Source organism: Chinchilla lanigera, unplaced genomic scaffold (genome assembly GCF_000276665.1).
Source record: "Chinchilla lanigera isolate Chin_1 unplaced genomic scaffold, ChiLan1.0 scaffold00025, whole genome shotgun sequence".
In the NCBI taxonomy this organism is placed as follows: domain Eukaryota; kingdom Metazoa; phylum Chordata; class Mammalia; order Rodentia; family Chinchillidae; genus Chinchilla; species Chinchilla lanigera.
Genome location: NW_004955426.1, coordinates 21,002,849 through 21,026,498, shown reverse-complemented (window position 1 = coordinate 21,026,498; position 23,650 = coordinate 21,002,849). Strand labels below are relative to the sequence as shown.

The window sequence follows — 23,650 nt, the reverse complement described above, 5'->3', positions numbered from 1 at the left end:
CTCAAACTTGTAGCAATCCTTCTGCCTCAGCCTCCCAGTGCTGGGGTTACAGGTATGCTCCACTATGCCTGGCTACAGTGTTACATTTCAAAACATGTATCCAGTGATCAGGTCAGGGTAATTGGTATATTTGTCACCTCAGACATTTATTATTTCTTTGTATTGGGAACATTCACAGTGCTATTAACTATTTTGAAATACTCAGTTACTGAAACATAGAACATAAGAAAACATTCCTCCCATTCAGCTGCACCTCAAAAATAATTCACTTTTCTAGAATCACTTTATTATTAGTGATTCTAATTTCTCATGATGTAAGAAATCTGGTACCTCTAGAAGTGACTAATTTATAATCCCAGAGGGAATTTAGTTTCGTATATTACCAAGCTGAATCTGGCCCACTGGTTTTGAAGCAGTACTATTGGTTTTGAAATCAATTAAGCTTAATTCCTTTTTACTTTTATCAAAATATTGTTTAAAACATTAAGTGTAATAGAGATGTTATATTTGTTCTTAATCTCTTTTATTAAACCCATCATTGTGGAATTGGGGGGGATTTTATCCAATCCAGCCACTTAACATGGTATTTTACTTCCAGAATGCTTTTTTGTTTGTATGTTTTCTTACTGTGTAAAACTCAAGGTTATGATGAGCTCAATATCTTAGACTTAATGGGTTCTTAATAAAAAGTTTGACTTTAATTCAAGTCACTTGGAAGATTTTATACAGAAACTTTAGATACTTTCAGTATAATTGAGCAGAGAAATAAATATCCTGATCTCTCATTGAATGGTAACCCAGGGGGTGTTTAGTTGTTTCAGGTATAATTCATTCATAGAATGCCTATTTTTTAATATGTATTTTTTAATTTGGTGAAATTATTATAATGTCCAATCCTTAATTTAGTATATTGTGTTTTAACGTAGCTTTCTTCTCGCTGGCTTTCCTAAGGTGGTTATGGAGGCAGCGTATCAGGTTATATCTTGAAGGGACTGGCATCAACCCCGTTCCTGTGGACCTTCACGAACAGCAGCTGAGTTTGAATCAGCATAGCAGAGCCTTCAACATTGAGAGAGTCAATAATGAAAGTAGGTGGATTTAGAGTGGGTTTGGGAGCAGAACATATAGTTCTTTTGACCTCTGATTTTTTGAGGTAATAATATTTACCCGTAGTAAACTTATTTTAGTGCCACTAACAACACTTAACAAAGTACATTAAACTACTTTGTTGTAAAATGTATTATAATTAGAATCCAAAATAAATATAACAGGGCTGGGGATTTAGCTCAGCAGCAAAGCACCTGCCTGGCAAGCGCAAGGTCATGAGTTTGATTCCTGGTACCAGAAGAAAAACAACAAAAAAAAGATAATCCCTGCAAAATAAACATAACATATTTCTAGGGCAGGTTTGAAAACTGGTTGATTAAGGAGGAACATAACATAACTGATAGGATAGTTGATGGCTAAGAAAGATTTTTTTGCCTTAATCTTTGAAATACCAAAAACAAAACAAAACAAATACAAAGAGTAGAGATAAAATGATCTGTGGAAGAATTCATGATAATTATACATTTTATGTGGTTTATGCTTAATTATATTTACCATAGTGATAGTTATTGAATAGAACCTTTTTGTTAAGAGATTTTGCATCTTAGACTTAAGTTTTTAATGTTTGAAGTGTTTTAAGGGGAATATTAGGAAAAGAAAATTTGCAGGTTTTTTTTTTTAATGAGGGTTAAGGTGAATTCTCAGTTTTGAGCTAATTTATGGGTTATTAGCTGTATTTTCCTACTTTTTTCTAGTAACTAAAATGCTCCTTGGGTTTAATGCTTAGTACTACTACTGCACAGAAATTATGTTCATCATTGTTTTAGAGTCTTCAATAAATTCTAAGACCTTAAAGTCATACTTACAAATTTTATTGTATTTCTTACTTGAACATGTTACTGCTACGTCCAAACAATTGGTGCTTTTCATCAATATTAGGAAAACGGAGATTGGCATACAGAGATTCACTGCTCAGATACATGACTCGGATTCACTGGGTTTAGTTTATAAAGCAAGTTAATATTTTATATATAGAAACAATTATGGCAAGCCTTAGTGTCACATTGCTATGATCTCAGCTATTTGGGAGGCTTAATTAAGGCAGGAGGATCACAAGTTTGAGGCCAGTCTGGGGGCAATTTGGTGAGAGGTTATATAGTGTACCTGTCTTTAAAAGGTAATAGGGATGTAGTTTAGTGGTAGAGCACCTGCCTGGCATTCTAGAAACCCAGGGCTCAATCCCCTGTACAGAAGAAAACAAAAAAGCCCCCAAAACAAATACATATAAACTTAGTCAGTGATGGCTAAACATGCGGATGTTTAAACCTGATTAATGATAGTTCTACAAAAAGAAAATGTTCTAACTAAAACAGTAATGCAGGAAAATTTCTCAAAATGTACGGAAGAATCTGAATTGAAAGAACCCCCAGTTTTCAGCATAATTAGTGGTAGTAGAGTGCAGTACTAGAGAAGAAACAGCTTCCGGAGAAGAGGAGGTGGTGGTGGTGATTGGAGCAGGTTATTTTTTTTTGGTTTTTCTCCGGTACCGGGAACCGAACTCACGACCTTGCGCTTGCCAGGCAGGCGCTTTGCCGCTGAGCTAAATCCCCAGCCCCCTGGAGCAGGTTATTTTATATAGGAGTTTTAAAGGATTTGGAATTAGGATAACTTTAGATTTCTTGAAAGCTATGTTAAACATTGTTATTATAATTATATTACTGTTATTGTCAATAACAATTATATGGTATTTGCCAGTACAATATTAGACAGTAATTTATAGGACTGTTTTTTTTTTTGTTGTTGTTAGGGTTTTTTTGTATCTTCATTTTTTTGAGAAAAAAATTTAAAACAATTTCAGGGTACATATTGTATTTCCCATTTATATTCTTTTCAAGTTGCCTGGAAACATTTCCTAAGAAGCTTCCATGTGGGATTTTTTAATATAGAATAAGTTTAGATTATAAATATACTAACGTAAGTGATTCTGGAATTAACTTTCTAATTTAGGACAAAAAATCCTGCTTTAACCTTTCAATTTAAAAAAGCGACGATATAACTTTTAAAAATGGAAACAAATTTTTCCAGCATAAGAAGCACTGAGCTACATCTTTAGCTTTTTTTTTTTTTTTTTTTTTTGGTAATTTTGGATAGGATTACACTTAGTTCTCTAGGTTGGCCTCAAACTTGTGATCCTCCTGCCTCAGCCTCCCAAATAATTGGGATTACAGGTATGCACACCATGCCTAGCTATAAATGAAATTTTCTATTTTATATAGGATATCCTGTCTTTACGTAGTTTATATTTATGTACAAATTACTGAAGAAAAATTCATTTTTATTACCAGTAATAACTTCAGAATAGTACAGTAGGGTTGATTTATTTATTTTCTTTATTAAGAACATGTTTTAATCATGTAATTGGTTACTTTTTAACAAATTTTTTTGTTTATTTTATTGGTACGTTTTAGATATACATAGAGATAACATTCATCATAGGGAATTTGTACCTGTACCTGGTGTATCTTGCTGCTTCTTTTTTTTCTCATTTCCCTGTCCTTCCTTCAGCCCCGCTCCTCTTCTTCACAGAAATTTTGTTTCCATTTTTTCCTTCTCTTCTTTTTTTCTTGTCCCGTCTCCACGCTACCCCTACTCCCCTTGTTGTTTGAACATTTTCTTCCCATTTTACGATATCTATTTTGCATTTTGATCTTCATTTATGCTTTCAGTTTCTCACACCAGAGAAACCATGAGGTATTAACGTGTGTGTCTGATTTGTAAGATTACGGTCTCAGGTGCATCCATTTCGCTAGAGATGCCTGACACTTGTCTTCTTTATGGCAGAATAGTACTCCATTGTATAAAAAAACCACGTCGTCTTTATCCATTCATGGGTTGATGGGCATTTGGGCTGTTTCCAAGATGTAGCTATTATAAACTGTGCCACCATAAACATGGGTATACATATATTGCTGTGGTATGATGCTTTTAATTCTCTTTGGGAAGATACCAAGAAGGAGAATAGCTACATTAAATGGAACTTGCAGGCCTCGTTTTTTGAGGAATCTCCACAGATTTCCACAGTGATTGCACCAGTTCCCAAAAGAGGTGGAAAAGGGTTCCTTTTTCCCACTGACCCACCAGCATTTGTTATTAGCTGATTTCTTGATGATAGTCATTCTTTTGGGAGGGAGGTGAAATGGAATCTCAGTGTTGTTTGAATTTACATCTCTCAAATGACCAGTGATGTTGAACACTTTTTCATATATTTATTTGCCATTTCTACTTCTTTATCTGAGAAGTGTCTGTTCATTTCAGATGTCCATTTTTGGACTGGGTCTCTTTCACAATAGCATCCAAAAAAATGAAATACCTAGAATCAGTTTAAAGAATGAAGTAAAAGACTAAACAGTGAAAAGTACAGTACACTGAAAAGGGAGGTTGAAGATGATATCAGAAAATGGAAAGCTATCCCTTGTTCTTGGGTAGGAAGAACCAATAGAGTGAAGATGGCCTTACTTCCAAAGTTGTTACACACATTTAATGCAATCCCTATCAGAATTCCCATAGCATATCTCACAGAATTGGAGAAAACAATCCTAAAATTCGTTTGGAACCAGAAGAGATACAGAAGAGCAAAAGCAATCCTGGGCAATGAAAGCAAGGCAGGGTTCATCACAATCCCTGCCTTGAAACAATGCTACAAAGCTACTGTGATTAAAAACAGCATGCTACTGGCAAACAAAAACCAGAACCAAGGATCAGTGGAACAGACTAGAAGATGCAGAAACAACTCCAGACATACTTGGACACCTTATCTTTGACAAGGAGGCAAACACCTTCAGTGGAAGAAAGATAGCCTCTTTAATAAATAGTGCTAGAAAAACTGGCTTTCCACATGCTGAAGATTAAAATTAGATCCATACCTTTCACCATGCACTAAACTAAAATCAAAATGGATCAAAGATCTAAATATTAAAATGGAAACACTAAATCTGCTGGAAGATAGAATAGGTAGAACTCTTGAAGACGTTGGTGTAGGCAAAGACTTTATGAACAAAAAACCCCAGTCACACAGGAGCTATCACAAAGAATCAAAAATTGGGATTTCATTTTATTTAGAAGCTTTTGCACAGCTAGAGGAACCACCAACAGAGTGAAGAGACAGCCCACAATGTGGGAAAAAATTTTTGCCAGCTGTTCCTCAGAAGAGGGACTAATATCTAGAATATATGAACAACTCAAAATAACTTGTAGCTTTATTATTTGCAAGCTAGTCATACTAATTTGGAAAGGTGAATTGGTTTCATAAATAATACCAAGTATATCAGTGATTTAATGCAATTTTAAGTTTCTTTCTTGCTCATCTCACTATCCAGGGGGTGTCCAGGTAGCCCAGCCTTCTTCCAGATAGTGGCTCTGCCCATGTTCTCAGGCCTCTGAGTGTTCTACTGGATCTTCAGTATCTTGTGGGGAGAATAATACAGAGAGCATGGAAGGTACTAAGTTTTAGGGGCCAGGCTTTTTTCATTACTTTTGCCCTCATTCCATTGGCCATTACCAGTCACATGATTCCACCTAAAGTAGACCCAGAAATAGTCTTGCAATATGAGAATGTGGGGAGAATTGTACAGGATGGTATAATTCTAGTAGTTTCTCTCATTAGTTTAACAAGTCTGTATTTAGAAATACAAATTGTAAGTTTGTAATACATTCTCTTAGATAGAGTGTCCCACTGAAACAAGTTATTGAATAGTTTTGTGATTGGGTAAGGTTTGGTAGTCAATTAGCATGAAAATATAAACAAAATCAAGATGATTAATGATATTTGAAGCAATTTTATTCATTTGACAATGTTTTTGAGATGAAATTTCACGAGCATACATAATAAAATATATGCAAAATAAAATTAGAGAAAATGAGAATAGAGGTAGAAAGTCAAGATAATATAAAGGAGAAATATATAGGTACAGTTTGGTGAGAGTTTTATTTATTAGTAATATTTAGTGAGTACCACAGTTCAGCATGTGTAGAAAATCTGGGGATGAAGATCTGAAATAAATTCCATTAGTAATTACTTTAAGGGGGAGTAATTTAAACAAGAAGTATCACTTTCTACATTTATAAAACTGTCAGACATGAGAATATGAATATATCTAATAGCAAATTCAGACAGTTTCAAAAGTTAGCCTTTTGTAAGTGCAGTTAAATTTGATAAACACAGAACACAAAGTCTTTTTTTTAGCTTTTTGTGTCAGGTTCTTTTCTGTATTATGAGACTGAACTTATAATTTAGGCAAATAAATGTTCAAGGGTCATTGGTATTATAATAACGTTTTGAATGTGAAAGAATAGTTGAGTTCCCTTTAGGCAGTTATGATCCAAAAGACATGAGGAAAATATAACGAATGGTCACATTAATAAACATGTGAACAGACAAATATAATAATCAGGTTAGCAACTCGGAGGAGAATAGATCAGTGATTGTGTTGGTGACAGTGGTGGTTTTTTAGTGTATAGGTATCTAATGTGTATAAGATCTTTATTGTTGTATAACAAATTTCCCCACAATTTAGCATTTTAAGCATAAATATTTATAATCTCCCATAGATTGTAAAGCTCGGGAATGCAGGCACCAGTTCTGGCCAGTTCTGATTCAGGGTCTCTCAGGAGGTGAGGTCAAGCTGTCAACTAGGATGGCAATACTATATGCAGATGTCACTGGGACTGGAGGATCTCCTTCTCAGCTCATCATGTGGCTTTTGGCAGGAGGCTCCAGTTCTGTCCAAGCTGACCTAGCCAAAGGCCATGTCTTTAGACATGTCTTCCCTCACAGCAAGTGAGCTGAGAGAAGAAGAGAGACATGATGGAAGCCACAGTGTCTTTTCTAATGTACTCTCAGAAGTGCTATATGACGTCACTTCTGACATTTTATTGGTCACATAGGGCAATGCTGGTATGATGTGGGAGAGTGTGTCTCGTCACAAGGGCGAGTGCCATGAGGCAAGATTCACTGCTGCTGTCTTGGAGGCTGCCTATGTTGACTTAGGAGAAGTTTTGGAGGGAACAGCAAAGTGAAGTTGTCCCATGGTGCTTGCTTGGTGGGATACTGCGGGCAATAAATCTGCTACCACTGATGATGAAAAGATGGCGTTTCTAGTTGGAAGCTGGTAACAGACAAAAAGTAAAGGACACTAGGAAGATGACAATCACATTTTTGAATCAGAAGGCATCAGGAGTCCTTTAGGTGGTTTTCTGTGATGGAGTGATGTTTAAATAATCACAGAAAATTAGTTAAACTGTGCACACAATCTTGTAGTTTGAAAGAAGAAAAACTGATATAGTTTAAGAGGCCTGAAGAGAGATGGGGCAGTATTTTCTCCAGTGCTGCTGGTGCTAAAAATACTGTTGAGGTTTTCTATTGGAAAACAATAACAAAAACAAGACATTAATGATCTCTTAACATATATAGTTTGATTTTTGTAATTTGCTGCTTAAATCTAAGATGGTGCTTCTTTGGAAGTACTTGGTCAGTTCTACCACTAAAGCTTTCAAGGTAAAACTATGACAGGAATGTTATGAATTGGATAATATGTTTTATCACTCTTAAGAAATTGTTTCAAATAGAATTAAAGTTTATTTTGGAGAGATAGAATCTTCATTTGTTGGTGTAAGGTTAGATGTCGCTAAGGTTTATATTATGGATACTTTAGAATAGGTAGATTCTATTGAAACTATAAAAGTTTTAATGTTTTATAATTTTTATGTAACATTTCTAAAATTTAACAACCTATTTTGGATTTTTCTTCCCCTTTACTTCAGGGTCTGAGGTTTCAGGACCCCAGCTTTTGCCAGTGAGAGCACTAAATGAAGTCTTCATTGGGGAGAGTCTGTCATCCAGGTACTTTTAAACTGTGATCTTGAGTGTGGAATCTAATACTGTAGGATTTTTTTGGATATTTATTTAATTTCTACATCTTGCCTAAGATTTTTAAATAATTTATACTGTATAAACAACCTATTAAGTATTAAATGAAATATTTTCAAAACCATCATACCCATTAATGCATATTCAGGGAAAATAGCATTCTGTGACCAAAAAAGTTGATAAAACCCTACATTAAGCTGAATTACGTAGGTTTCTTTACTGTATCACTTTCTAGGACCTTTAATCTACTATGTAGATGTTTTGTAAATGTTTATAGAGTATGATGCACTAGACATGTATTTGCAATTGTTACAAAACTTTTAAAGATAGTCCTTTAAATGTCTCCACTAGAGCCAGGTGTCCCAGCTACTTAGGAGGCTGAGGGAGATCACTGAATCCTAGGAATGCAAGGCCAGCCTGGGCAGCATAATAAGACCTTGTGTCAAAAAATAAACAAAATAAAAAAATAAAATTTCTCCAGTAATTGTCTTAGTATCCTTTAAAGTTGATTTGTTTGTTGTTTTTATTCAGGATCCAGTCAAGACTCATTCATTGCATTATGGCTCTTTAAAATTAAGAATAATGCCTTAATTCCATTCTTCTTTTGTCATTTATTGCACCAATATTTTCGAGTAATCTAAGCCATTTGGTTTGCAGAACGTCCCTTATTTTAGATTTGTATGACTTTTTTCGCTGCCTTATAAGATTAGGTTTTTTTTTTTTTTTCTTTTTTCTTTTTTCTTGAAACAGGGTCTCATTGCGTAGCCCAGGCTGGCCTTGAATTTGAAATCTTCCTACTTCAGTCAGTTTTTCAAGCATTGGGATTTAAGGTGTGTGCCACCATGCCTGACTCAGAGTAGGCAATTTTGATGGGAATGCTGTATAGGTGGTGATGTACCCTTTTTAGTGTAACACATCAGAAAGCAAGTGTATTGAGTATTGACAGGTTGAGATTGTAACAATTATTAGCAAAATTTAAAGTTACTATAGTTCCTTATTAGGAGTATGAAATTGTACTTCATTACTGCTCACATCTATTTTGTTTAACTTAAATATAACTAGTCTTCAATTGTTGACCAAATTTCTTTTTGTAAAGCTGTATGTGTGACATAGTTAGCAGCTTAAAATAACTAGCCAATCCTAACCAATTTTAGTATTAAAAGGAAAGTTTGTTTGCAAAGAAATAAAATTTTAGGAAATTAAAAATACAGTAAAATGTAAAGTTTATTTTAACATAGGTAACACTTTTGTTATCTATAAAGTTTTCTGTGACATCAAGTTTGAAGCAGTATGGAGATGAGTAATAGTGTCGTGTGATGAGAGAGAGGAGATGTAACTCGGATTAGTGATATAATCTAGTCATTATTGTACTACCAAAGGCATAAGGCAGAGAACAAGTACTCTAAATGAGATTGGAGAAACTCCATTAGGTTAAATGGATGAATAAAGTAAAATGTTTTTGTGAGTTTATGCTCCCTCTAGGCAAGCCACTTAATGGTTTATTTTATTCTGTTTCTATATTTTAAATATGTAGTTAACTGCTCTGAGAACCTTTACTAGCAATGCTTTATACTTTGTACTTACTAAAAAATAACTTATAAAAGGAGGAAAACTGGGGTTAGCTGCTACACTTGGGGGATCAGTGAAGTCCCATAGGGTGGTTTCTGATGCTGCTGCCTTTTGTGTTTTTTGATGCCTCACCTAATATCTTTATTAAAATAAGGGCAGCATTGGGTGGGCTTCTGATACTATCGAACACATCGTAACTACCAAAGGGATTAGAAAGATTCTGTAATGATTAGTCAGAAAGAAAATGAAAATTTATTTGCCTGCTGTGTGTCAAGCTTATATTATGTAATCTCATTTAATGCTTACAGCATTCCTATGAGAAAGTTACTAGTGAACATATTGACACTTGGAAGGTTCAAACAACCTGCCCAAGGTCATATATTTAGCATCAAAACTATTGTATACGCCCATTATTTATGAGTTTATACTCTGCATTGAGGCTTTATTATGTTCCTAAAACTTAAGTGCTTTGCTTGGAAATATGAAGTGCAGCAATATTATTCCTGCCTCATTTATAATGTTCTTAGATACAAGAACATTTTAAAAGCCCGATTTTTTTTTTCTTTTCCCCTATTTGTTCTAACCTAGAATGTCTTATTCTTGGGCTGTAGCAGTGGACAGTTTAAGAAGAACTATCCCCACCCTAAAGGGACTGTGAGTTTTATTGCTGCCTTAAAAAAATACTCTCCCCCAAACAAAAATTCTGTCAATTAACTAATCTCAATAAACATGCATGTGAGAATGACACTAAATTTGCTCGTTTTGGACTCAGCATCTCTTACCTGACTATGCTTTTCTTTCTCTCCAGTTCTGCTTTTCCTCCACTCTTTCCAATTTACTTCTAATTCCTTTTGTTACTACTTAACACTGCCATGGTGCTAGCCATTTCTGTGGATTTGGCTAGCTTGTCTGTAAGTAATAGGTTCCTAATGTGCATTTTCTAAGAAGACTTACAGCGATGAAGTAGGTTAAATGAATATTAGGCCTGCTGTCTCTCATTTTTATAAGGAATGTTAACTTCAGAGGAAAAATGTTAAAGAATTGTTTCATGTGTAACCCTCACAAAGTAAGATCTTACAGGAGAAATTATAAGGGTTAGAATAAAGTTTATCTATAGAGTGTTCATATTTGCAGAGTGTCTAATAGTTTCATTATTTTGAAAAGCTCTACTAAGGGTTTGATTTTTTTTTTTTTTTTTAGTTGATAGAGAACAAATAATCTAGCATTGACTAGTGATATCATTATTTTAAGATAGAATTTACAAAATAGGCTTTTATGTAGTTCAAATGTTCTTTGAATAGGTAGAAATTATTTTGGGGTTAAAGAACAGTGCCATTTTTGCTAGTATCAGAAAACCTACTTAAGTTATACTTATGAAATAGTCTAAGGAATGTTAATCTCTTAAGAAATTAGTTCAAGCTGGGTGTGGTGGTACACCCTTGTTAGCATTGCTGAGGCTGAGGCAGGAAGATTATAGGTTCAAGGCCAGCCTGGACAACATAGTGAGACCCAGTCTCTAAAAAGAAAGAAAGAAATTAGTTTTATTCTGATTTGTCTGCTAATCTAAAGTGACCAAGAATTTTCTTTATAGCTTTTTATCACTGTTAGATTACTGCCAACTCAAAAAGTACATTAACATATAGTTATAACTGAAGAAACAAGAATTTAGAGGAAATGATTGGTAACTTAAAGATACAGATTTAGATATGACAAGGACTAGCCATGAAAATGAAACTCACCAGAGAATGCTGTTTTCCTTTTTGAATTCTGAAATGAAGCTTTGTATATATGAGATTCACAAAAGTGGTAGCAGCAATGCTAGCCAAAAATGGACAAGCTCTTGTTTGATGTATTAAAGTATTGATACAGAAGAGCATGTAGAGATCAGAAAGGCATGCAGACATACAAAAAGTTTTTCTTCTAACTTTTTCACTTAACTTTGGAATTAGAGGCATAATGTGTGTGTCTACTAAGAAGATATGTCTCGGTCAAGCTGACTTACTTAGATTTTATCAGTTGTGAAAAAGATATGTCTGTTTTGTTTACTGTGAGCTGTAGCTCAGGAAACAGTTTTATGTTCTGTGTTCACAGGGCATCCTACTATGAGATCTCAGTGGATGATGGCCCGTGGGAAAAACAGAAGAGTTCAGGGCTCAATTTGTGTACTGGGACAGGATCAAAGGCCTGGTAAGTAAGATTTGTGAAATATTTTAAGTACGCAATTTGTTTGATATCTCATATTGGTGCATCTAAGGCCCTAGTATGCATGAGGTAGCTCTGTGTTACGTAGGTGACCCAGTTTCTGCTCCGTTCATCCACTGGGTACCTTACTGTCCTTGTTCCTGCCCTAGCCTTACCCTACCCATCAGCACCCTGAGGGCATCACAGCAGGCTACTTGGAATTCTCAGCACATGGTTTGTTCTCTCTTGGCTTTTTGTTTCTCTCAGTGCAGTTTTTTCCTGCTTTGAATATCTGAACATTCTCTACTTTGCATCCGCTAGTTAAAAAGTCAGTCTTCAAATGTCATTCTCTTTAGGAAATGTTCATTAACACTGTTTCTTTCATAAGCAATGAAGTAATCCCTCTTTTGCCTTTCCCTAGCACTTTTCTCAGTGCTATTATAGCACCTGTCTTTATTATCTAATGTGCTAAAATCTAGCTGGTTTGAGCAACCTGAGGGATTTGAACTGGTGACTGGTGTTTTTCTTTATATAAGAATAGACAAAATATTATAATGAATCCTTATTATCTACTAGGCTGCCCAGTAATTATCAACGTGTACCTTTTGGTGGTGGTTGTTGTTGCTGCTGCTTTTTAGGGTGGAGTATCCTAAACGTACCTATGTTCTTTTGAAGTGATTTTCAGGTGTCTTATCATTTTATTCATGCATTGAATTAAGTACCTTTACATCTTTAAAAAAACCTAGCCAAACAAAATAATGTTTGGGGGAAAAAAACAAGTATTTAAAGCAATAACTTAGTCTTAAATAAAATAATTTCTTGGAAAAAACGCAAATATTTTATATGATGAATTAAAATGATAAGTTTCTAAAATGACTTTTCTAATTATATGAAAAAATAAATTTAGCCATCTAATATGCTATAAAATTATTTTATAACCATCTCAGGTTAAATTAAAAACATTACAATTAACAGCTTTAATTTATCATGATAGTATTTTTTTTATGGAACACAGTATACTACTGTTGAAAACTGGAATGAGAATTCGAAATTGTTCCCAGGACAATTTCTAGAAATTATTTCCCTTGTCTTCCCCCAGTCTTCTCACCCATTAAAATGGGCACAGTGGTATAAATGAAAAGCACTTAGGAGAGCTGACTAAACCACTACCTGGTTTTGTAACCCTGTATAAGTTTCTTTATCTGGAAGGTGAGCAACGTGGAATAGATATAATATTACTTTATCTTCTGAACTTCTGAGATTCTGTAAGTTTCTATTTTACGTGTTGTAAGTTATTCATCCCCTGCTACTTTGCATTGTGCTGCATACTTTGCATTGATCCTTACAAAAATCCTCAAAGGATACAGCACTATCCATTTTTATAAGAAAGAAGTTGAAGTGAGCTGGGTCTGATGGCATGAGCCTGTAATCCCAGCTGTCAGTGAGGATGAGAGAGGAAAACTGCACATTGGAGCCCAGCCGGGGCAACTTAGCCACGAAGTGAGGTCCTGTCTCAGCAGAGAGTGGGCAGGAGGGATGTAGCTCAGAGCAAGGCTCTGGGTTTAATCCCCAATAAGGAGTGTGTGTGTGAGGGGGAGGCATTGAAGGTCAACAAGGATAACAGTTTAAGCCAAGCCACACAACTAGTATGACAACTTGGATACAAGCACAGTATGCTTGCGGGCACTTTTCACTGTCACTGTTACTTGTGCAGCCCACAAGGGAAAGTCGGCTTTTAAATGGAGAGGAGGGGTTCTGAGACATCTATAGAAGTCACACACTTGAAAGTTGAGTCATTGTTATCTTGTTTCTTACTGTTGTAACACTACCACTGAATGGGTCATTTTTAAAGAACAGAGACTTCTCAAAGTTAGCTGGGGAGTCTGTTTTCACAGTGCCAGCATCTGGTGAGGGCCTTCTGGCTGCTTTTTCCTATGGTAGAAGATGCAAGAGAGGCCTGAACTCACCCTTCTGTCAGGAACCCACCCCGAGTTAAGAACATGAATGCACTATGCAGGCAGGGCCCTTGTGATCTAATCACCTCAGTTTCTCTCAGCGCTGTTGAATTGGGGATTTTCTGATGCATGAACTTTAGGAATCATACTCAAATCATAGCAGTTTTACTGAACTGGGAAACTATCAAGATAAACTTGGTTCTCCTAGTGAAACAGTGCTTTTGCTGTATATACTTGGACTTTTTCAAACGTGTGTATTGTAATTTAGATAGTTGTCAAGTTTTCAGTCATGATAAGAACATAAAGACTAACAATCACTGTTAACAACCCCACCCTGTACTGAGGATTGAACCCAGCCCTTTGCATTGAGATGCATGTTGTAACCATGGTGACATGTTACATTTGAGTAAGGCTGAGTTTAGAATTTCAGCCTTGTCTGTTGTTCATTAAAATCTCTCATTAATGTCTATACTTAGTGTAGAATTCCACACCCTATCTGTAAGCTCTGTGCCCTGAGCACCTTATTGGCCTCTAGCACTTTGCCCTCTTCCTTCACATTATTGATGAGTTTTTTGCTGAGGTAGATCTTTTGTTCTTTCTTCTTTGGAAAATGCAAAGAGAGAAAGAACCTCAGGAGCAAGAGGGCCTTGGGAGAAATGTGTACATTTCTGTACATCATAGTTTAATTTTATCACTTAGCACTTCTGAATCCTTTTTTGGTTCCATGTGATTACATTATTTAAATTATCACAAATACTCTGGAGGTAGGTGATTTATTTGCCTTAACAGTGTAAAGTGTCATAAGTTAACTTGCACAAAGCCATGTGGCTAATAAATGGTGAAGTCAAGATTTAAATCAGAGACAGCTTTATAAACTATAAAGCTCTGAGGAGTCACTGGGAAGAAAAGGTTAGGATAGTCTAATTTCTTTTCCTGTTTTTTTGAGGAAGTAAAGTTTTTTTTTTGTGTGTGTGTGTGACCATGTCAGTGTCTGCTTTGAATATAGGGAAATGTGTAACTCAAGGTAAGCTAGTTGTGCTAACATAATAGCTCAACATAATAGAAGTTTATTTTCTATTCCCATAAAGTACAGAGTGGGTAATTGGTAGGTGGCTTTCCTTCAAGTGGCGGTTCAGGGAGCCAGACTCTTTCCACCCTTGGTTCTGCTATCTTCTGAACATGGCTCTTGAGGTCAATGTGTTCATTTATGTCAAGCCACAGAAAAAGAAAGACCATGGAGGCCGGGCCCCCAGGGAGACTGGTGAGCAAGGCGTGGAAGTGCTGCCCATCATGTCCACTCTGACTCTTAACTAGAACTCACAGGGTTATATGGTGAGAGGGGCTAGAAAATAAAGCCTAACTATGTGTCCAGGGAAAACAGAAGGGTTTGGGAAAATCCCGTATTTGTTTTTCCAAAAATTATTTTACAGGGTTCAGATGTAGGAGTCATATTGAAGAGTAAATGAATTGTCCTTTATCTCGGTCTTCTGGCCAGTGTGCTACATGGTTTACCCCACACACTTGGAGAAGTACTACAGAATGCAATTACATATTTCAGTTAGTTTCTTAAGGCTGCTTCCAGTCCTCCTCCTGCATATATTTTGCCCTGTCAGACTTAAGGTCAGGAATAGGGGTTAATTTTGTTTTGTTTTGTGTTGTGTTGTGTTCTGTTGTGATACTGGGTATTGAATTCAGTGCCTAGTGCTAGGCAAGTGCTACATGCCCAGTATTTTTTTATTTTAAAAATTTTGAGCTGGGTTTCACTAAGCTGCCCAAGCTGGCCTGCAATTTGCAGTTTTTAACACCTGTCCAAGATTATAAGCCTAGCTGAGAGGGCATTTTTATGAGGTGAACTTTTAGTACGTCTTTGATGTAGAGCATAACCTGTTGCTCTTAAAGGTAGACTAAACTGGCTAAAGTCCTGGTTACAACCATAGAAAATTAATATAAGGCCAACTCAGAGAATTTATTTAGGGTTGGCTTATAGTATCCCTAATAATTCATAGTTTTGGAACATTATAACAGGTTTTTATAAGAGTTCTGTGTTTACCATAAAGAGGTATTAGTCACTAAATCATTGTGATGTTTATTTTAGTTCATTAGAACTCTAATAATAAATTTGTTTTTGTATGGCTTTTAGATTTTAAAATAAGGAATGCTCCTAAGCATTCTACAGTCAGTAATGTGGGTGTTCAGAAGAAGTAGAATATGACTCATAAATCTTCCTTTCTTTTAACAGTTTTTTGTTTATTATGGAGTCCTTTCCCTGAGCCAGGCAGTAAGTGCCTCATGCTTTGTAGTGTGAACAGTAATACTAGTGAGACACATATTTACTGAATAAGAAAGTCAGGAAACTTACAGTGTTTTGCTTCATACTATGTAGTAAGTGTGAGCAAGGGTACAGAGGTAGGAATGAGTTTGGTATGGTAGGTTGTGAAATTGGAGGGTAGATGATGGTGAAAGATGGAGTAGGCAAGGGGCAGATCTTAGATTTATTTTTTTAGCACAAGTGTTTAATATGTGAATGATTTAAAATGTTTAATTAACAGTTTGTAGATCTATATCTTGTCCTAAAATGTCCAGAGTGTTTTCACATTTGTCTAAAGGTGAAAGTATAAGATTGGAGAGTTTAGGGAGTTAACTCTTACTAATTCACTGCACAGTGAAAAACTAGCATCTTTTATTTTACATGCGTGCGCGTGGGCACACACACAGATGCCTTTCAAAAAATTAACATTTTGATTATCCTTTCATATCATAATGTATAGCTATATTTTTTAACATCATAATGAGTATAATTTATTTAACCAGCTTCTTATGGCTATATATTTGTTGTGCAATTATAGTGCTTCAGTAAATATTTTTTATGTGTCTTTGCACATTATATGTAGGAATGTATTTTAGGATAAATTGCTAGAATGCAGAGTATGTCCATAATATGTCCATTTTAAATTTTGATAGTACATAAATTGCTTTGCAGTTGAAATTTCCACATTCCTCCTAGTATGAAAATACTTGGCTGCCCCATAGCCATCTCAGTACATTATTTATCTGTTTTTAGTGGTGTTCATTTATAACTTGTCTTAATAATTTCTAAAAAATTTTTACATATTAAGTAGACTTTTCATTTTTAGCATATTTTTAGAATTAGAACAAGAAATAATTACGTTTTTGTTTTTAGGTCTTTCAATATTAACAGGGTTGCAACTCAGGCTGTGGAAGATGTTTTAAATATTGGTGAGTAGCAGAGCAACTATTATATGCTATAACATGATTATATTATAATGTATATATGTTATTGTATATTAGGTATTATATAAAGTATTTAATGAAGGTATATCCCCCATTCCTTTTTCAACAGCAAAACGACAAGGAAATTTGAATCTTCCATTGAACAGAGAATTGGTAGAGAAAGGTCAGTAGCAAATGATATTAATCACTGACAGTTTAATTTAGTTCTGTATCAATTTTGAGAGTAATAATGTAGTTGTTTAATTAACAAAGCACTTTTTTAGACTCAAACATGTGCTTAATACAATAACCCTTTAAATGTAACTCAACGGTATGCTGATTAAAGGTAGATTTATATTGTACATGAAGTATAGTAACATATGCCAAAACATTATACATAACATAAACATATCCTGGGGAATAGGAAAGTATAGAAAAGTCTGTATCTTGCAAATGGAAAACGTGTATCTAAATTCTGTGTGCCACTGCAGCAGGTTTCTCTCTTACCTGTGGTTTTGCTTTTCATGGTTTCAGCTCCTTAAAGTAGATTCTAGTCTTTCAATTTGAGACCAAAAATATTATTTTAATCGTGGACATTAGCATTAAATCTATATCAAAGACAGCAAAATTAGGCAATACAGTATAATAATTAACTCTTAATTGTGAAGTTTAACTTAGAGTGTAACCCTAAAGAAATGGTAAAAGTTTTTTAAAACTTTATTTTATGAAAACATTAAAAAAAATCATAACAAAAGAGAATAGTAATAGTCAGTACACTGTATACCATTACCTTCAAAATAGAAGAGTACAGGGGCTGGGGATTTAGCTCAGCGGCAAAAAGCGCCTGCCTGGCAAGCGCAAGGTCGTGAGTTCGGTTCCCGGTACCGGAGAAAAACAAAAAAAAAAAAAAAAAAATAGAAGAGTACAAGACATAGACAAAAAGATTCACTTACAAAGAAGAAATAAACAGATAATAGGACAAAGCTTTCTTTTCAGTGAACTAAGGGAAACTAGTAGTAAAGGTTTAAGGTGAAGTACAGGCTAATTACCTTGCGTTGCTCACTACCCAATGTATGTGTGCATCAAAATACCACGTTGTCCCTTATAAATATGTGCAACTATGTGGTAATCAAAATTGCAAACCTAAAAATTATATATATATAGATAGAAAAAATTGATACATACACACACATGCATACATATGTACATATACACATTCAGACCTAGAGATGGAGGTTTATGTCAGGTATATAAATTAAGGGTATATAGAAAATATACTGATAGGTTTTTCTTTTAATAAACACACGTTTTTATTGACTGTTGTCTGAAGATTTAGCTATCTTCAGAAGCAATAGTGAATGCTAGTGGTACAATCACTGCTTTTGACATTTCTGGAACTATTCCTTTGAAGTTTCTTTCAGATAGATAATATTTTTGGTGATGTGTTCCCAAGGAAGCATATTTTTATTTTCTTGGATGAATTAGATTTTGCTTTTCAAGAGCCAAGTGTGGTTTTTCAACTTTATGATGGTGCATGATACGCAGTCAGTAGAAACTATTATTTTGAATTTTTTTCCTGCGCTGGAAATAGGCTTTATTGTACTGTATAGTGATCATGTCTGGAGGCAATGAACAGGGCATACTCTCTAGTGTTCTGTGTTACTGTGAGGTTTCATAAGTTAGGTGTATCAAGTGCATTTTCAGCTTACAACGTTGTCAGGTTATGACGAGTTTGTAGAGATGAACATTCATTGTAAGTTGAGTGCTAGTAATTTAGATGATACTTTCATGAATAAAGTAGATGATCTGACAGTCTTGTAATTTTTTTTTTTAATATAGTGATCAACTGAACTTTCTTTCAAGCCTAATTTCTTCACACAGTTTCTTCTTTTTCCCCTTCCTCCTCCTCCTTTCTTCCCTCCCTTCTTCCTTCCCTTCCTTTCTTTTGAGGCAGCATATTGCTATATTGCCTAGGTTGGCCTCAAACTCCTAGACTCAAGTGATTCTCCTGCCTCAGAATCCTGTGTAGCTGACACCACAGGGCACCTCACCACACCAGACTTATAGAGTTGTGTTCTGCATGTGCCTCTTGGCTTGAGAGAAGGCAGATCCCAAAGATTTCTAAAATATCTTGAGTCTTGACACTTTCACTGGGGAAAGAATATTGCCTATTATTGTTTGAGACTGTTTTGTATCGAGACTGTTAACTTACAAAAGTGGCATAGTATTCTGGAGAGAACAGGAGCAGGGGAATATGTTCCACTTTTGATACCTTTGAGTGTATCTACCTATTTCCTCTATTTGTAATTTAATTACTATCTTTGTAGGTAGTGTTTTTTCCCCAGTTATACTGTACTTATTTCTGCTGTATTGTGGGTGCTGTATGCTTTTGTGGGTCATTTGTCGAAGCTAATCCTCATTTATAGTGCTTTTTTTTTTGATGAAGTATGTGTTGAGTTCCAAGCACTATCCTTTTAAATTAAGGATCGCGTCTATTGTTTTGCACTTCCCAAAAATGACCATCCTCCACCATATGTGCTAATATTTTTTCTTTATAGTAACAAATGAATATAATGAGTCACTGCTGTACAGTCCAGAAGAACCAAAAATACTTTTCAGTATCAGAGAACCAATAGCAAACCGAGTTTTCTCCAGCAGCCGCCAGCGTTGTTTCTCCTCAAAGTAAGCATTCTTGGTCTAACTTCAATTTTTATCACTTTTGTTCATTATACAGCTGTGTTAAGAGTACTGATTTATTTAAACTTTATGTGGTAGGGTAAGTAGTATCTATGAAACTAAGGAAGAATTATGTTAACTCAGCTAATATACATTTAAACTGCGACTTCAGAGAAACTAAAATGTTAATGAAAAGAGGCATAGTTACTTAATTGGTTGATTTTGATTTGTTGGTTTTCTTAATGTGTCAAAACACAGTAAGGTTAAATTGATTGTTTAAAAAAACTGATTAGAAAGCAAATCATCTTAGTAAGCTATGGAATAAAAGCAAGATAAATATTTGCATAAAACCTAAATTAGAGTAAGATTCATTTCTTTTAGCTTTTCCCTAAACATGAATTCCCATACATTGAATTTGCTTCATTTTTTTTGAGGGGAAAGATATTACCATATGAATATAATTTACAAAATTTTGCCTAATTTTTCAAACTAACAAGAAAACTTAAGTTATGAGAAAATGTCATCTCACAGGAAGCAAAGGCCAGTTTAATTATAAAATGCCACCTATCATGTGACTATTCTTTTTTTATAGTATATATTTGATTTCTTTCCAGGTAAGATATAAAAAGAAAACTTTTCTTGATATTTACTTATTCATTTGAGAGTTAATTTTGATTAATTAAATCTATACTCAGTTTGGGTGAGACTATAAAGATTCCTTGAAAGATACATACTTATCTTTATGTTTGAATTTTTGGTAATAAAATAGTTTGGTACTTTGGCATTGGAAAAGGTTTCTTAAACATGTCATAAAAAGTACTTGAACAACAAATGATTAATGCATTGAATTACACTAGAATTGAGAACTTACAGTAATAAAAGATACCGATAATAAAAAGGCATGCTACAGAGAGAAAGAAATCTGCAGGACCAATATGCAACATGGGCTCATAGCTGAATATATAATGCAGGTTGAGCATCCTTAATCTGAAGATATGAAATTATAATTTTTTAGTATCTAAAACTTAGTGAAAACATCCATGATGCTAGTAGAAAATTCCATACCTGGCATATTATGGGTCATAGTCAAAATGTAGGTGCACTATAAGTGTGATGTAAAATTATATTCAGGTTATGTGTAAAGTATATATGAATCATAGGTGAACTTTGTGTTTAGACTAATTTGTCCGTTTATAAGATATCTCATTATTTGTATGTAAATATTCTAAAATCTGAAAAGATCTGAAACCTCACACATTTCTGGTGCCAGGCATTTCAGAAAAGGAATACTCAACCTGTAAATACAAATTCCTGTGAATCATTAACCCAGTCCAATAGAAGAATGGCCAAGTCATAGGATTTTCACAAAAGGGGGTATCCAGTAAGCATATGGAAAGGCACTTGAGCTTAAATTCATCTGGGAAATGAAAAATAAAAGTATGGAAGAAGATACCATGTACAAGGAGAAAGGCTAAAATACCATTTATGTGAAGTTCCAGAACAGACAGAGCTGTTACTACTAAAGTGATGGAATTAGGATAGTGAGTATGCTTGGGAAGGGGAAGGCGCAGGGGTAAGTGGCAGGGAGAGGGCACTGATTCCTGACTTGGATAATGGGAGTGTGTCTATTAATAATTTGTATTAATAATTGGTGCCTCTTTTATATATTTTTCTTTATGCAAAAGCCTTACATGAAAAAATACTTGCTCAAGACTTAAAATACTTGTAATAACTCAACAGTCATATGAAAATAGCCTTGGAATTCTATCACTTCTGAACTTGTTCACTGAATATTTGAGTGAATGGCTTTGTCCTGAACATGTGCAAACGAGACTGTGACATTGTCCCCTTATTGTTCAGTCATGAATTTTCTCACGTTACTTGGCTTTTGAAATTAAGGCCAAATAATTTGCCAGCTCAGATAAAAGTTCAGTTATTTTGTTGTTAGGCTTGGGAAAACGTAATATTTAATGAAATATCTCTCTGTCCAGGGTTTGTGTTCGTTCTCGTTGTTGGGATGCCTGCATGGTTGTGGATGGAGGAACTTCTTTTGAGTTTAATGATGGGGCAATTGCTTCAATGATGATTAATAAAGAAGATGAGCTTCGAACTGTGCTTCTAGAACAGTGAAGGATTTCCTCAGATGACAAGCTTCGATTACTGAAAAGATACTTTTATTGCAGAAACAGAGTACCAGTCATAAAGCTTTTTTTTTTATTATTACTGAGACTAGTTGCCTTGGGCTCAAAGGTAACAAAGAAAATGAGATTCTTCTGTTGGATTCTGATAGAGAAAAGATGGTGATGATATGAAAAAGTAGATGGACTAAACGGATTAGAGTTGAGACCAGTGAATTTTTTTTTTTATTATTTACAATTGGTAACCAAGAGTGTTGTATCTTTTTAATTTAGAAGCAGGTTTAAATAAAGGATTAAGTGTGTAGGATTTGAAATTTTAACTGTACAGGTGGTATTTTCTTCCCTTTCTTTGTGCAATTGCTCACATTATCATTTAAGTGCTTATTTTCATAGTACCTAAAAGTAAAGATTTTTAAAAATTTTGATAGAGAATTTTGATAAATCCTGACATTGACCTAATTGAAGTAGGTTAAATGTGTTTTTTATATGTGATAAGAATTTTCTAATTTCAAAACACAATGATGTGATCTTTGATTTAAAAATTTCAGTAATTTTTGAAATTATTTATAGATGAATATTTTCATTTTTCATTCTCAATTTCAATAATGCCAGGTAAAACACCTCTGTTGGGACATAATCATGATGTTGTTACAGATATACTAAAATAGCTACTTTAGATCAGACAATCTTTTTAAAAAGATGATTTTGAGTCCAATAGGTCTCTTCTGTCTTTAAAAGTGTCTTAACATGGATTCAGGGACTAAAGGGAATGAATTGATGAGACATGGTTTCTTAGGAATTGGGCAAAATCTGTAAAAAGTATTTTTATCAAATGGAATACTGTCATAAGGAGAATGAATTCTTTTAGTAAATATGTAAAACATTAATTCTGGAATGGCTTCATTGAGTATTGTGGGTTTAAGTTATCTGAACATTTCACATTTTACATAATAATTTTGTGGGGTAAAATGTGATGACTTCCCTTTTTTCCCCATTATGAGAATTTCTTTAGTCCTTGAAGAAATTTTTATTTAATCCTTGGATCTACTTATAATGTTATCCTGTAGTTTTTCACAAAAATTGTATTGCTGAATAATGAAATGCCATTTATCCAAAGTTGTGTTTTTTTCACTCACAGGTGAAATTTTTGTTGTCACCGACACATACTTATTAAATGCCCACTCTGTATCATGTATTACTAGGTGCTGGATACATGTTGATGAATAAAACATACTCTAACTAGAATTTCAGACCAGTAAGCTCAGAAGTAAAATTCTTTGGAAGCTAGGATGTATAGTGAACTTGAGTGCTTAGTTTTGCCACCAGTGTTTAACGTGTTGCTCTTGTCAAAAATTTTTAAAAATAAATGTTAAGGTAAAAATTTAATCTAGATTTTGATGTATACTTCTAAGAGTCTGTTGTCCTTTTTTAAGTTAGGAATAATCTGCATAAATACAGAAAGTTATTTACATCATGAGTCACATGGAAATAAAATAAAAATTAATGTTTTGCTTTGGATATAAGTTCCTGTTGGACTTAAAATGAAATATGTAAGATACCACTTTATAAAGAAGTTAAAATTCCACAATATAGAATCTCCCTTAGCAGGTTTAAAAATACCTTGAGAAAAATGCCAATTTAATAATCTCTCAAGGATATTGACTGGAATACTGATTGTCTGGTTGCCCATGTGCTACCATAGATCTGTTAAAATGTATCATATTAATAGGCGGCCTGCTGTGTGAAACTGTGCAGATGCCATACTTTAACAGTTCTTAATATGCTCCCTTTGCAGTAGAACTTCTGCTCTGTGGTGGGAATTTATTTGTAAGAGATGAGAAACAGGATGTTAGAATAGCCAAAATGTTTATATGAATGAGTTAAGCTTTTAATGGTCACTATATGTGAATAAAATTAAACCATTATTA

The 23,650-nt window shown here is 34.5% G+C and overlaps 1 protein-coding gene across 2 annotated transcripts in view; it reads left to right on the top strand.

The window, feature by feature from the left end:
- Nadk2 (NAD kinase 2, mitochondrial) overlaps nucleotides 1–23,650 on the top strand; it is a gene marked incomplete in the record, with an annotated part of 46,339 nt that extends 22,689 nt beyond the window's left edge. The window contains 8 exon segments of one of the 2 annotated variants that reach the window (XM_013514976.1): nucleotides 952–1,088; nucleotides 7,867–7,945; nucleotides 10,130–10,195; nucleotides 11,633–11,728; nucleotides 16,859–16,914; nucleotides 17,039–17,092; nucleotides 19,467–19,590; nucleotides 21,576–23,650. In XM_013514976.1, the coding sequence (XP_013370430.1) occupies nucleotides 952–1,088; nucleotides 7,867–7,945; nucleotides 10,130–10,195; nucleotides 11,633–11,728; nucleotides 16,859–16,914; nucleotides 17,039–17,092; nucleotides 19,467–19,590; nucleotides 21,576–21,714 (751 nt within the window). 2 annotated transcript variants of the gene reach the window in all.